At 36.4% G+C, this 16,317-nt stretch overlaps 1 protein-coding gene across 1 annotated transcript in view; it reads right to left on the bottom strand.

Annotated features, from left to right (window-relative positions):
- Positions 1–16,317, bottom strand: part of LOC145668102 (synaptic vesicle glycoprotein 2C-like) — a 281,944-nt gene that overhangs the window by 44,755 nt on the left and 220,872 nt on the right. Inside the window, exon 3 of the mRNA XM_081735629.1 lies at positions 1,382–1,529. Within this exon, the coding sequence (XP_081591755.1) occupies positions 1,382–1,529 (148 nt within the window). The remainder of the gene's footprint in view (positions 1–1,381; positions 1,530–16,317) is intronic.

Raw genomic sequence — 16,317 nt, 5'->3', positions numbered from 1 at the left:
TGATATCTTACGATATCTTTGGATTATCTTCAAAAAATTTATGAAAGTTTCATTAAATAGTGAAGGGTAATCTTGAATATCGCCAAATATTTACGTATACGCATACGTCAAGGAAAGAACTTACTTCTTCTTGAGTCGGATATCAAATTTGATGTTTAATAATTCGTAACATTGAACACGATGAACAATTTTTAAGTTGGGTTTTCCGTAAACGTTACAATACATATGTTTCGGAAATGTTTTTACATTACTTATGCTGAGATTTGCATGCCAATAGATAATTTTATCAAGCGGATGTGCATAATTTTATCAAGTTGAAACAGAAAGTGGTAAAGAGATAGTTTCATGTTCATAACTAATATATTTATACAATTTACTTTTTATAAGGATGTTGCAAAACGTCTAACATTATTATAAATATTAATTAAAACCATTCTTTCCAGCAGTGACGGAGAGAGTCACGACTCACGAAATTCATGACCCGGAAGACCCGAGCAGTTAGACCGATGACCCACCAGACTCGGTGACCCAGACAGATTCATGACACGGAGTGATCCGATAGCATTCAGATAGACCCGTGACCCGCTATGATTTAGACACCCATGACACGGGGTCATCCGATATGATTCAGACAGACCCATGATACGGAGTGATCCGATATGATCCAAACAGACCAGGTATGATTTAAACACCCGTGACTTGGACAGACCCATAGCCTGGGCAGGGCAGACCCATAACTCAGAATGACCTGGTATATCCAGGAGACGTCGAAACATCATTATACACATGGAAAGTATGTGTAAGACGCTATGTAATTCTAACAAATACGATTCTCTCCTCTCTGTCTGTCTTCTTACTAAATCAATGGTTTTCTTTGTCGATTGTTTGCGACTGTGCGTGTCAAATCATTGCACTGAAAGATTACCGCAAAAGTTTATCGGAGTATAAACGCGTAATAATTACAGAAAAGATGTGTTCCTCTTGGATCGTCAAAGGATGCCGACAGTGCAAATCTGCCGATGCCGATTAGCTCAATTAATGTCGACAGTGCAAATCTGCCGATGCCGATTAGCTCAATTAATGTCGACCGTGCAAATCTGCTGATGCCGATTACCTCAATTAATGTCGACCATGCAGATCTGCCGATGCCGATTAGCTCAATTAGTGTTTTGTTAAATATTTTTGTATGGTCTATGTTCAAGAACCACTGTATTATTTTTCAGTGTACGAATTACCTTCATTAAGAAATGTCACACCAGGAATAAAACAAATGAATGTTCAAGCTCTAATGGTGAATATCATTAATATGAAAAATATGTATATGAAAAATCCCATATCAAATGAAGGATGTAAACGAAAAAGAAAGAAGAAGAATACGTACCTAGCCATCCTTTTTCTGGCTCGTTCATACAAAGTTCGACCTCGGCGCTGGGAAGGATGTAGGCGACAACGAAGATTTCCACAGTGTCTGCTGCAAGCCCAAGTCCTACCACCAATAGCAACAGCCATTGGAAATAGCCGAACCCCGCCTGAAAACAGAAAATTATTATCTTCAACATGCTGGATACAAAATATAGTACTCTCAGAAGAGAATATGGCAAATTTGAACGTATAAAAGTTCGGTAAACATTTTTTTTTGTCAGTGAAGTAGTCAAGGATTTTAGGGTTCGCAGCCACAGCTTCAACAACGGTAACCACTATATCGTGTATTTTCGCTAACACTATTTGAAAGGAAAATGTCTCTTAAAAATCACATTTTAAATATTGTTCATCTATTCTATTTCTACACAATTCTTTAAAATCTCTCTTACTCATTTAAAATTTCCACTTTTTGAGGTAAATTTTAGACTTTCAGTCAAATAGCTACTGCTTCCTTACTATTTATCGTAGGGTGATTGGGCATCCTTTCCAACGGTACCACTCGTTTGTCCGTATTACACACCAGAAACGGGAAAATCGGGAGTTTTCGAAAAAAAAAATCAAAATTTTCGCACCTCTCTGACCCGGGCGTGGTTTCACGTAGGAATCTGAATTTTTTTTAGAAATACGATATATATATATATATATATATATATATATATATATATATATATATATATTATATATTATATATTATATATAGTGCTTTTTTTCTGAAATATAGTTTAGAGGTACGGTTAGTTTAACTTTCCGGCTAATTTAACCTAACTTAACCTTTGCGCTTATAAACAATATTTTTCTATACGAAGGACGCATAACCAACTGCAAAACAGTTTCAACAAAAGTACAAGGAAATAACAAGTTCTCTTATGCTTATGTATTCTGTTCTTATCAGCCAAATTTGCAAATTCTACAATCCGAATCAGGGGCTGAGTCCTGGGGGATCCGGAGCCCTTCCCAAAATCCCATCTTTTCTGTGAATTTTAGGGGAGATTTTATGAAATTTATTAATATAACTTATACACATATTGAATTTGAAGCCACTCAAAAACTCTAGAACACTTTCCGAAATAAATCTCTGTGCACATGAGTGATCCGAATTATACGTATGGAGTGCATTTTATGGGTACGCATGTAATATATATGTATCAGGCTTGACAACTATAGAGGATAATTTAAACCTTAATTCTATATACGATAATGGCCTTGCGGTAATAGGTGAATATAGGATAAATTTAGAATACATTCTTCTTTTTCCAGTTTCTGAATGTGTCAATAGATTGTAGGTGTGTATTAAATAATTATAAAACACACACTAAAATTTCTAAGTCATTCCCACTAAAATAAAATCAATAGCAATTTTTGAATTGTCAAATGGCAACCCAGCGTCCTAAATTCAAGTAAGTTTACAAGGGGTGGAAATATTGATGTTCAGATTAGTGTTAGTAAAAATAAAATAAAAATGATGAGGACAGTGATGCCGATTTCGAGTTCGAAACTAAAGATTACTAGATATGTTTATAACAAATATTGCTGTTATTAGTAGTATTATACTGGTTTCTACAATTATCATGTTATATTAAATATTGTGCAGTCGCCCCTTGTTGGTCTGAAAGCTCAGATATTGCACTCACAAATAACGTAATCGGGGATGTCAGAACCGACAAGTTGCGCCCAGACGGGATCCAACCTGGGTTGCATTTAAATAAAATCTGACATGTACAAAAGAAACAGACTGTGATGTTAAAGGGGATGAAAAGGGGTAAGAAGGGAGTGACTTTTAGGATAGATTAATCTACTCGCACTTACTTGCAGGTCTGATCGTTGTCCTTCCGACGATTCCTCCAACGGGCCGACGTCCGTCCATCCCTCTGTTTGGCTGGCTGGTCGTTCAAGTAACCAAGGTTAAGGGTCGGCGAAACCCGGACTGAGAAACCAACTTTACGAAAACCGCAATTTTAGATAAGCTTAAAACTTCTTCTCAAAAAGCAATACATCGTCGTAGATGGCTATCTGGCGTTAGCCGAAACAAAGGTGCTCGATAGGACAGAGCAAGGCTATGTCAGTCGTGAATTCCAAAATGAAGCTCGCGGTCTACATTCTAACTCGTATCTCGCTCCAAGTCGACTGTCCCTTCCAATAGTCTTTCAATCGATTTTGTATGGCGTTCCTTCCGGGTTCATATCCTCGGTTATTCACTCTGATTTGCGTCTCGATGAAAAAGTGCGTGCTCGTAGATTAACCAAGGTAAGGTGATGATAGGAATGCGGACGGGGAAACAATCTGTTATTTTATTAATTGAGAAATTACAAACGTAAGAAGTAAATGACAGACAGCAAAGGCAAAAAAGTCGAAAGGTGATTTAACTTGAAATAAATGGTTATTCTTTTCACTGTAATGTTCTTTTAAAATAAAATGTCCCATTGTTCAAAATAAAATACTTGCCATGTGTCCAAATACACATACTATATATATATATATATATATATATATATATATATATATATATATATATATATATATATATATATTGAAATAAACGATAATTTTAAAGACGAAAACTGATAATTTTGTTCTCTGAGGTTGGCAGCTCTGATATGCACGTATAAAGAATTAAGAGGTTAAAATTGTTTAACTTATGGTGTAGAGAGGGCCGAAAGATCGCGGAAAGAACTAGTTTCATTTAATAGAAAATCATATATATATATATATATATATATATATATATATATATATATATATATATATATATATATATATATATATATATATATATATATATATATATGTGTGTGTGTGTGTGTGTGTGTGTGTGTGACATTGTACTACTGAATGAGTTTATGGGAGAGAAAAAGTTCTCGTACAACAATGTGTTGTCTTATATACTGTCCGTACCGTATATACGCACATATAGTCTATGAATTCCGAGAGAAGATAGAGCCAAATGAGCGAAGTGGGACATTAGTCAAGTGACACAATTTAATGGCGCTAGAGGCGTCTCGTATGTTGCAACGGAAGGCGTGTCACAGAGTGCTACTGAGAAACACAAGATTGGGCTTTCTTTGTTTAACGAAATTAAACGCCAGCAAGGGATCTGCTAAACTCATTTGTCTTTCCGACTTCTAAGAGTTCGCCGTACTGGCGACATAGTAAATATATATGTCCACTCTATTAATTAAATGAAATAAGAACTATTCACTGTTATTACGTCACTTTGTTTTTTTTCAATCTTCCTTAGCAATTAAATGAAAGTGTGAATTCCACAATATTTCTTCTATATCTTGTCTCTCTCAGTCCATCAAGGTATGAAATTTTATTCTTTACACCCTCCATTCCAAAAGAAACCGAACGTTAAAAAAAAAAAAAAAAAAAAAGCAATGTACATTTTGGAACAAATCATTTTTATTAATCAATGTATTCCCCTTCTGCATCGATACACATATTTGCACGCTCCAACAAGTTGTCAAACGACTTCTCCATGTCCTTTATTGGAATGGTCTTTAGGACGGCGGTCGTCGCCTTCTCAATGGCATCAATCGATGCGTGCCACTTTCCTTTCATCGCCAAATGCAGTTTCGGGAACAGATAGAAATCGCACGGAGCGAGATCTGGTGAATAGGGCGGATGATGCAACCGAATAATGTGATTTTTGACCAAAAATTCAGTTACAAGTCGCGAACGATGTGATGGTGCATTATCGTCCAAAAGAGTCCAACTGCCGATTTCGCGATATTCGGGCCGAATACGACGAATTCTTGCCAGCAAACGCTTCATGACGCCCAAGTAAAACTCTCCAGTGACTGTCTGGCCGGGCTGAACAAATTCTTTGTGGATAATTCCTTTTGAATCGTAAAAACAAATCAGCATCACCTTAACTTTTGACTTCATCAAGCGACTTTTTTTGGGTGTTCTTTCATCCGGCGCTCTCCATTCAGCACTTTGCCGCTTTGTTTCGGGCTCATATTCAAAACACCACGTCTCGTCACCAGTTACAATCGATTTCAAGAAGTTTCGATCCTGCCGAGCACTTTTAAGGATGTCTTTGCAATACGCAATTCGATCAACTTTTTGGTCTTCGGTGAGTTTGTGTGGTACAAACCGCGAATTAACCTTCTTAAGGCCCAAAACTTCGGTCAAAATGCGGTTGTTTGAGGAATGCCTAATTCCATTTCAATAACTTTCACCGACGATTTTTTTGTTATGTTTGATGAATTCACGCACTTTTTCGACGTTTTCTTCCGATAATCCGGTTCTGGGACGGCCTGATCTTTCGTCATCATCCAGCGTCTCTCTACCCGATTTGAATCGCCTGAACCACTCGTAAGCTTGCGTACGGGATAGACACTCATCACCATATGCATTTTGTAGCATTTGGTGCGTTTCACTAAAAGTTTTATCCAGTGTAACACAAAACTCAATTGCAGCTCGTTGTTTGAAACTCATTTTCCGACCGATGTACACAACACACTGACAGTTGAAACGCAATAACTTTGTTGCCGTGCATCCAAATGTCATGACATTTATACCAGTTGTCAATGAGGGACTACGCCATCTACCGGTAAAATTATTACAACAGATGGCACTAGTGGTACTATTTGTTTTCAAAAGTTCGGTTTCTTTTGGAATGGAGGGTGTATATCTGCATCTGAGGACACCGTAGCCTAGTGATTACAGCGTTGGTCCCGGGTTCGATTCCCGGAGCGTCGTGAGGCAAACTAGGGAGTCACGTGACGGTCACTAGCTCCAGAAAGCTTCTGATACAGCTGTTAGAGAAAGGCGATGAATCGCGCTTACCATTTGTTTGTTGCTAGTCTGAAATTAGTTCAGCCGGTCGCTAACAGATGGCGTTGGAGCAGTTCAGGCCCATAACGACTGTCATGCCAGTTGGTTAGTATATTCATAGCTAATTCTAACTATGGAATCATTCGCATAATTTCAACATATTCTACTAATATTAGGTTGGCCTGCTTTGATATCTGGTGGAAAAGTTACCTAAGCAACATAACACAGGAATGCATTAAGGTCATGCATCTAATGTCACAAACTCAGTACACGGCCAGCAAATAGATTAGGGTACCCAGGCACTCAGGGGCATGTTCGTATGAAAGTGTGTTATGCAGAAAACATAATTGTGATTGATTTTTCTTCGCGAATTCGAACTGGAATATCATAGGCGTGCCCACCAAAAAAAATCTGGGGGGGGGGGACACCACTCAACACTGTGGGCCAAATTTAAAGAAAGGCTGATGTCACTGCACCCCCCTTTAATTTTCAAAAAGTCACATAACATGAATTAAAGTGCCGCAATTTAGGATAGATAAATCCTATTAATGGTGATAACAGGTTCTATTCCAGCGACACAAAAAAATCCTATTTATGGTACTGTTGACGATATTTATTATAATTAATGGGATTTCCAGGGCGATGATATTAATTTGTAGGTTTCATGACAGTACAATTAACTTATGATTAGTGACTCAGCATATTATTCAAGTTCATATTTTCATTTATGATTTGTATTGTTTCCCATTTTGACACTGAAATTGGGTATTTAAGTGTCCTGTTAAAAAGCTCCAACCTCTGATAATATTTCTAGCCATATGAGCCCAAGAAACGTAGATCCTTCTTCAAAAAGCCGCAAAACCCCAGCTGCTGATCCAGAAGATGTGTTGACAATTCCGTCAGTCTTCATCTTTTCCAACGTAGAGAGAATTTCTTCATAATGTTAAACAACTCCCGTTATTAGACTAAGTCTACAAATTCACCCAGTAGGACACAAGGATTTAATGTTTAAAATGTTTAAGGCGAGACCACCAGCATTAGCCTGGATTAGAGCAGAAAATCGTGACCTCACTGAAAGTGACTGCGAAAACAGTACTCATAGTTCGTGCACCCACTTCAAAGAGTTTCTCACTACTTCTGACGCAAGGCAAGAAGTTTACATATAATAGATGGAACACTAATTCCAGAGCCATCACTCGTCCAAAGCCATCATAAACTTGTCCACTGAGTTGAGCAATGGAAAGCTGGAGTCTCACCATCTCATCCAGAATAACTGAAGCTATAAACTCACCAGTAGTTTTTTGATATACTGTAGAACACAAGAAAACTTTCTTGAGAACAAAGATCTTCATCAACTCACCTGGCACAAATACTTAATTGTTCTTCGCCAATCACATCACGGGAACCATCAGACACGATAGAGAACAGATCAGGGTTTTGAGATTTGATTTTGTTGTTTATATGAAAAGCAATTTATTGCCCCATGGTTTCGAGATTTCGTTCTGGATTTTAAGATCCGTGAAATTACATCTCTTCATGTTTTCCTTTAACCGGCTCTTCAATTGTGGAAAATCTTCAGAGCAAAGCCTCATCAACTGAAATAAATTCCTGAACCGGGAGTCATGTCCTCCAAATGCGAGTCCTTGTCTTGCAAGATACTTGAGATTACATTTTTTTTTCAGGAATTTCAGAAGACTACAATTTGTCTGTTTAGTTGGTTTTCTATTGGATTTTTTCTCTGTGTGTAGCGCAGTACAGCCAGTTTATGGCATTCTGAAGTTTTGTGTATACTTAATTTCTCTTTAGCCTTCTTCCAGTTGCAAAATCCTACAGTAGAGAAAGCGTCCTCCATGGTTTTAGTAAGAACTTTTTTAAAAACTTGTTTTTCAATATGTCCATACAGTAAAAACAGAAAATAACTTTAATTTTGTTTGGATCGACGTGCAGCCACGGTAGGAACCAAGTCGGCACAAATTTCAATGTTCGACTTTTCTGAGAGTGTTGTGGAAAATTTGTAGGTAACACTAAAGTCTAATTGGGCTTTGAAAGGTTCGAAGGATGGGGAGAATCTGAACCACTTGCTAGACGTGGAGTTCTATAGACACTGATGGTGATGGTGACCGATACAAGATTTGAATTTCCATTGTCAGTTTCAGGTTGCAGACTAATCCATCAGCGGAACTATCATTTTAATTAATTTTTCTCTTCTTTTCTTCAACAATGACACTGCTTTGGCCCACGTGCTGTCTTCTTTTCTTTTTCTTATGACTAGACTTCGGATTTTTGCATATTTGCATGTTTTATTCCTGATGTAATATTGGTATGCTCTTTAAACAGAAATTCGTTTCAGCTGTTTTGGGGCAAAATAGCAGAGTTTTATAGTGCATATATTTGCATATTTCGGAGGTTAGTGCATGTTTATGTCGTTATTGCATATAAATGCATATTTAAAGGAACGAACAAATTGATAATTTTTAACGTTTGACAACTTTCTTTATAAGTGGAATTTCAAGTTTCTAATATAAATAGACTCAAAATCTTTAAATGGTTCATTATTGTAGGTTTAGAATATCTTCCAAGGTCATGTGAAAGAAGAATAATTTATCCTACTAGCAATGATGCATGAATGTCAGCTGTTTGGAAGAAGATATAAATAACGATGTCAAATCACCTACAACAAAATTTCTACATTACTCATCTCGGCAGTTAAAGCTGCTACTGTTGTGTGTGTGTGTGTGGATTTAAAAGTGTGTGGTCGTGTGGCTGTATAGGAATACCAAAAGAAAAATCTGGGTCCATTTAGTTGTAGTGCGACATCTTCAAATTCGAATTTTAACTAACTCAGAATTTTGTCCACTTTTTGCCCATTTTTGTCCACCCAAGAAAAAATTTGGTACCATTCAAATTAACAGAGGAGGGTCATTCCAAAATTTCGGCCACTTCGATCACCTGTAGTGCAACATCTTAAAATTCGAGTTTTAACTTGCTCAGAATTTTGTTCAATTTTTGTCCATTTTTGTCCACCCAAGAAAAAAATTGTACTATTCAAATAAACGAGGGAGGAACATTTCCAATTTTCGGCCACTTCGATCACCTGTAGTGCGACATCTTCAAATTCAAATTTTAACTAGCTCAGAATTTTGTCCATTTTTGTCCATCCAACAAAGAAATTTGTACCATTTAAATAAACGAGAGAGGACCATTTCAAAATTTGTCCACATCAATTACATTTTGTCCAATTTTTGTCCACAAAAAAATTGTACCATTCAAATAAACGAGGGAGAGTCATTTTAATAAACTCGGCCATTTTGATCACCTCTAGCGCGACAGCTTTAAATTCGAATTTTAATTAGCTCAGAATTGTATCGAATTTTTGAACATTTTTGTACCACGAGGAATAAATTATGTACTATTGAAATAAACCAAGGAAGGTCATTTAAAAATTTCACACTTAGATCACCTGTAGTGAGACATTTTCAAATTCGAATTTCAAGTATCTTGGTGGTACAAAAACGTACAAAAAATAGGGAAAATTCTAAGGTAGTTAGAATTCGAATTTAAAGATATCACACTCCTGGTGATCGAAGTGGCCAAAATTTTGAACTGGTTCTCCTCTGTTAATTTGAATGGTACAAAATTTTTATGGTACAAAAATGTACGGAAATTGGATAAATTCTGAGCTAATTAAAATTCGAATTTGAAGATGTCGCACTGCAGGTAATCGAAGTGGTCAATTTTTGAAATGACCCTCTCTCGTTTATTTTCATGGTACAGATTGTTTTGTTGGTGGTACATGAATGCACAAAAACTGAACAAAATTTTTACCATTCAAATTGGTATTTGAAAATTACTATGTGAATTGCACTTCGTTCAAAAAGTCGAATGGTACAATTTGAACTGAATGGTACAAAATTTTTATGGTACAAAAATGTACGGAAATTGGATAAATTCTGAGCTAATTAAAATTCGAATTTAAAGATGTCGCACTACAGGTGATCGAAGTGGCAAAATTTGAAATGAACCTCCCCCGTTTATTTGAATTGTACATTTTTTCTGGGGTGGACAGAAGTGGACAAGAATTGGGTAAAATTCTGAGATAATTAAAATTCAAATTTGAAGATGTCGCACTACAGGTGATCGAAGTGACCAAATTTTGAAATCCCTCATTTGTTAATTTGAATGGTACAAAATTTGTTCTTGGGTGGACAAAAATGGACAAAAATTGGATAAAATTCTGAGCTACCTAAAAATCGCATTTGAAGATGCCCTATAGGTGATCGAAGTGGCCGAAATTTAGAAATGGCAAGGGATGCGCACGAGACGAGTCGAGACAGGATTTTCCTGACAAAATTCGAGTCGAGGCACGGCTCTTCCAATAGAGAAATATACATTTTTCGAGTCGAGACATCAATTTTACAGCACATTTTCGAGACGAGACAACCACAAATCTTGTATCGTGCGCATCCCTAAATGGTTCTCCTTTGAATGGTACAAATCGTTTTCTTGGGTGGACAAAAATTGGACAGAGATGTCGCACTACAACTAAATGGGCCCGAAAAATCTTCTGAAACAGTGGATTGAAGTTGAGAGACGTTAACAATTCAAGAAGAAAATATATGATGCAAAGTGTATGCTAAACAAGTCATATTTTCAAAGTAAGCAAGCTTGATTTCAGAAGAGGACATTTCTATTATTTTCGACAGCAAAGGCTCAAACGTCAGCAGTGCTCAATTGTTTCGCCTTCTTATATTTTCATAGCAGTTTCAAGCCTAATAAGGAGTTTATACAACTGTGAAACAACTCAGATGTGGCTTTTTTTAAATACTCGACAGAGTTCATCCTAAAGAAACCATTGAAGAATGTATTTCAGGAAGAAATGAACGACCCTTTGGAAATGAGCTCTAAATTAATTAAAATATTTGCTTTACAAAATCTCAAACTTGTCACAGCAGTTACTTTCTGAAATAAGGAGATAAGTTCCCAAGTTTCCCTTTAAGAAGTTTATGAGAATATTTAAATACAAGTTTGTGTTGCTTTGATACGCACCTCGGTTTCTCGAAACGTAACTCTTCTACTAAATCTTCTGTTATGTTTTCGGTAACTTTACCTTCTTCCTATTCATGCTCCATGTCTCGCTCAAATCACTTTATTCAATTTTAAAGTATCAATATTATACATTGCAAATTATTACCGTTTGAAACGGCCAATGTTACGCTAGAAGAAAATATTTTGGGATTTACACATAATTGGATACAAAAAGTAATTTCAAGTGGATTTATTTTCTTTTAAACAAGAACATAAGGTTTTTGAATACAGGTTTTTAATACAGCACGAACTGCCTTCAACAGGACCCTTATTAAACGGAAATTTATTGTAAATGGAAATATTTCACGGTCCCATGAATTTAAAGGTAAAAGAACATGGTTAAATTCTCTTGATTAGGCGGAACCTGTGTTGCGAAGAACAGATGTTAAAATATATTTTAATGGAAAGTTTAAATTCCGGAATGTAGCCGGAATTTTCAAGCATTTAGGAAATTTTTTGACATTTTGTAAAAGGTTAGATATATGAACTACGTTTTCTGTGAAGGTCTTCATTTACTTGTTGCAAGACCCGAAACCAGCCACAGAGGTTTGGGAGGGCATGAATATGTTAGGGGGGTCAAGTCATCAAAAATTCTATTACAAATATCTAAATTGTGCTTTTTGTATTGAGGTCTGGAGGGGCCACGAAAAGTTTAGGGGTGTCAGGCTCTCTTAGCTTCCCTCTAGTTGCGGGCTTGCTTGTTACCCTACATATTTAACCTTTAGTCCACCGCCATTAGGCACTAGATACCGTGCGACTTTTTGAACGAAGTGCAATTCACATAGTAATTTTCAAATACCAATAACTCGTTCTCTAGCTGGATTAGAGACATGGAACAAGGAGCATAATATACACAATAGTTCACAAGGAAGCCAACAGTAGAGGGAAAAGCGCTGAAAAGAACATAGCATCAACTTTTTGTCTTGGCCTTTGAAACTGTAGGTAGGCTTTTGTTGTTGTTGTTGTTGTTGTTTAGCGTAAGTTTTATGTGTATTATTTAAATATGAGTATTTTAATAATTTTATAAAAGAAAGATATAACTTGATTAGTGAACCGCCTTGCAGACGGCTGCCTGGTGAAAATAGTATTTGTATATTTATCCAAACTGGATTCAAAACATTCTTCATGAACATAGTCAAAGTGGTTCTCAGCCTCCTAGGATGTCTCTACTTCCGTCTTATTGTGTGTTATAGAAGAAAAATCTCGTCCAGTTCTTTACCAGGAGGTAATGTGCCTAAGATCGATGACACATTCCCGCGCTGGATGGCGATGCTGATACGTTGGAAAAGGAATGCAGTAGCTCGGGGGTCACCAGTTTTGATTGCTATTCGATGACCAACCTCATTAATGAAATTAGATCCTTCGTGACCCCAAGACCCACTAGTTTCTATTGCTACTTTTACAAACCAATATTTGTCCAATAAGTTTGAGTATTTTAGTCTTTTGTCTGATTCTCTGTGAGCGGCGACGAGACCTGCCTGAATTGAAGAATGGGGTAAGTTGGAAGGAGCAAACGTATCGGAACATGTGAAATCCCAGACTAGTGCCTTTCCATTTTTTCCACGGTACCAAAGTCATGCCATCAGGCCTTTTACCATCAGAGCGGCAACAACCATTTGGTTCTTTTATTGAAGGAACTCCTGCTGAAACGAGGGCTCTACAAATAATGTCGTTTACAATATGATGTCGAGATTGTCTTCCCGCACTTTTTTTACATGAAAGACCATGTAATCCTTTATTATCAACATATGCGTTGCAAGCAGGACAAAAGTGAGGCTCACAGATATTAGCACCTAAGCGCAGAGCTGTAGCAATACGAAAGCTCTCATTAGAAAGGTGTAGGCCGAGTGTGTGAGAAGGTAGGGCTTGAAGCCATAATTCGTAGCACAAATAAATACTGTAATTGAATACGCTAGGCCTATGTACACCATTTTATTTTATCTCGCTATATCCATTATATGTATGTACATTACTTATTTTTTAAAACATACATCTATCTTCGTTAACTTTAAAACCTTGAATGGAAATTTTTGAGTCGTGTTCAATTTCGCTAGGTAGGTTTTATTATATGCTTATGTCAGAAATGTTGTATGTACTTCTCTTCTCTGAGTATATTTATTCTTTATTGACAGATACTTGGTGCATTATTTTTTATTTGCAAATTTATATATATATATATATATATATATATATATATATATATATATATATATATATATATATATATATATATATATATATATATATATATATATATGTGTGTGTGTGTGTGTGTGTGTGTGTGTGTGTGTGTGTGTGGGTGGGTGGGTGGGTGGGTGGGTGGGTGTGGGTGTGGGTGTGTTATACAAGTATTTGTATATTTTAATTTCACATACAGACTGTGAGCTGTTTGAACGCGAAGAAACCAAATTTATTCAAGAAGCTGTGGACGCTTGCGGAGCTAAAATCATTAAAAGTGACCTTGCGTTATCAATACTCATTTCAGTTTGATTTCAAAGATCATAACGAGATTAGAAGAGCGATGATTAGGACTTTGTAGTGCATTTCAGCAGTTTGATTCAACAACGAAACAGACACCACCAAAACCAATCGGACAAGCATTTTTTCGAAACGCACAGTCAATAGATGCGAAAAATCCTGGCATAAAATTCTTGTATAAATTAAATAAAGTGTTCATGGGAACAACGACGCACGAGTTTCAGATGTATCGGCAAGTAACATTGCTTCTTTGAAATATTGTCTCTTAATCACCCGTGACACGGAAGGAACATTTTCCAAGTACAGTAATGTTTTGACTGATAAACAGTCTTGGGAAGTAACGTAATGCAAGTACCGCAACTTTTTAAGTAACGTTTCCTAGTAACGCGTTACATTTTTTCCAAAGTAACTGTAACGGTAACGCGTTACAAATTTTTAAGTAACGTACCTAGTTTGCATTCGGATAAATATCTACAATATATGTTTTTTTTTTTTTTTTTTTTTTTTTTTTTTTTTTTTTTTTTGAAACAAATGTTTCTTTCCTATAAGTGAATTTCTCAGAATGAAACAATCGAGCATGAATTACGTATGTCAGTGACACACAGAGAAACAGATAAGTTCGTAGTGTCACTTGCTGTTTTTGGAAGATGAGGACAGCCTTAGGGAAATCACGTGTACTGATTGCAAGCACCTGGAAGATTTTGTCATAGATTTTGACAGCTCCAAGTTAATATATTCAGTGAGTGAACTAGGAGTGCAATGATACTGGTAGTCTATTTTACTTTGATTGGTGTTGTTTTTATAAAGATGGAGAACAAAAATATTTTACCGTTCCAACATTTGAAAGAATATTTTTTTCTTAAGAGCTGAGAATGATGGTGGACAGAATTTAAAAGTAAAGTGCTTGAAGTGCCCCGGTGGAAAATATTTATTAACAACTAGGGTGCCATAATTAACGATATACAGTAAGGGGTTAATGTGAATAAACTGTGTTCTGATGAGCAGGTCTACTTTATTACTAGAAAGTAGTTTGCTGATGGTATGTAATATTGGAGTTCTTTCAGATCAGTTTGCTTATCCTAGAGGCCCTTTGATTATAGAGTTTGAAACTAGCTTTAAAAAGCATGTATCGATTTTAGAGTTACTGGCAAGTTTTGATTCACCCCCAGTTCATGTGTTCTCATATTGTTAGTTGTAGTGCAATTTTCTCTATATTCTGTATTTTTAATTTTATATAACAACATTGTTGTTGTTATATAATTAATTTAGCAGAATAATAATAAGCAACAATGTTTTCTAACGCATAGGGATGAGCACGAGACAAGCTAAAACTCGACTCGACTCGAATTCAAGTGAAGTTTCGAGTCAGGTCAAAGGTAATATTCTCGAGTCGAGTTCCGAGCCGATTCAGTTTTTCGCGTCGAGTTTCAAGTCCAGTCAAGTTTGATAAATGGCTCGTTCGTTTTAACCCGTCTTGAAATCATGGCCTGATTACACTGGAAAGCGAAAGCCATAAGAAATGTAAGCTAAACAATAATATGGATACTTTTAGTGTTGCTCACAAGAGGGAACACTGTTCGCATCTCATCTCGTCTCGAAAGCGAGACCACAAGAGATTTTTTTTATATAACAAGCTCAGCTCGGCTCGGCTCAACTGAGAAGATGGCTCTAACCGAGTCGGTTGGGTGAGCTATAGGCTCGGCTCACTTCTCGGTTGGGGTCGATAGTGAATGAGCTGTGAGTCGAGCTGGTCGAATTTTAAGAGAAAGTAAAGTAACTTGTAACGCGTTACATTTTTGCAAGTAACTTACCCAACACTGCTGATAAATGCAGGGTTTTGCCAGAAAACACGGAAAACTACATAGTTGTGTATTGTAGCATGAATGCATCATAGTTATACACCAAACATAGGTCATGTAATACACATTCTTTCTCTTTTTCCTCATTTAACTTTAGCTTTTGAATGGTGCATATTTACAAATTTTAGTGCATATTTGCATATTTTCAGTGCATATTTCCGTAATTTTTAGCGCATATTTGCATGCATATTTTGCCTTTTTTTAGTGCATATCGATCCGAAGTCTACTTATGACAAATTGATCCATTTCAAACAATATAACAACACTAAACAGAAACAAGGAATGAAAAACTTCATATCAACATTATATTCACAGTAATACACATAAACACAGCTGTCTAAATAACGTTACTATTGGAGAAAACACGTTGCAAAACATGTCCTTTCAAAAACAGTGCGCACAGCTCAGTTGACGAAGTTCAACAATACATTAGAAAGAACACGCAAAGAGACCTACGTTACCCGCAAACGAAGGAAAAGGTCTTTTTAGGCAGGTTTTGAGTTATATTTCCGAAGCTAAACAGTGTTGTAAGTCTTCCATCGATTGTCCAGGTTGGCGCAATAATGGTGGTATTTTTACACGAAGCCGATACAGCAAAAGTCGGTATATTAAATTAATAATAAAAAAAAAGAAATCATTCCACATTTTCTCTTTTCTCTTTGTAATGCTATAAGTGTAGAGGGAAAAGAATCTT

This window comes from Thermobia domestica, chromosome 13 (assembly GCF_964235325.1).
Source record: "Thermobia domestica chromosome 13, izTheDome1.hap1.1, whole genome shotgun sequence".
Lineage (NCBI taxonomy): Eukaryota > Metazoa > Arthropoda > Insecta > Zygentoma > Lepismatidae > Thermobia > Thermobia domestica.
The sequence above is the reverse complement of the archived record's forward strand: the minus strand, read 5'-3'. Positions and strand labels throughout refer to the sequence as shown.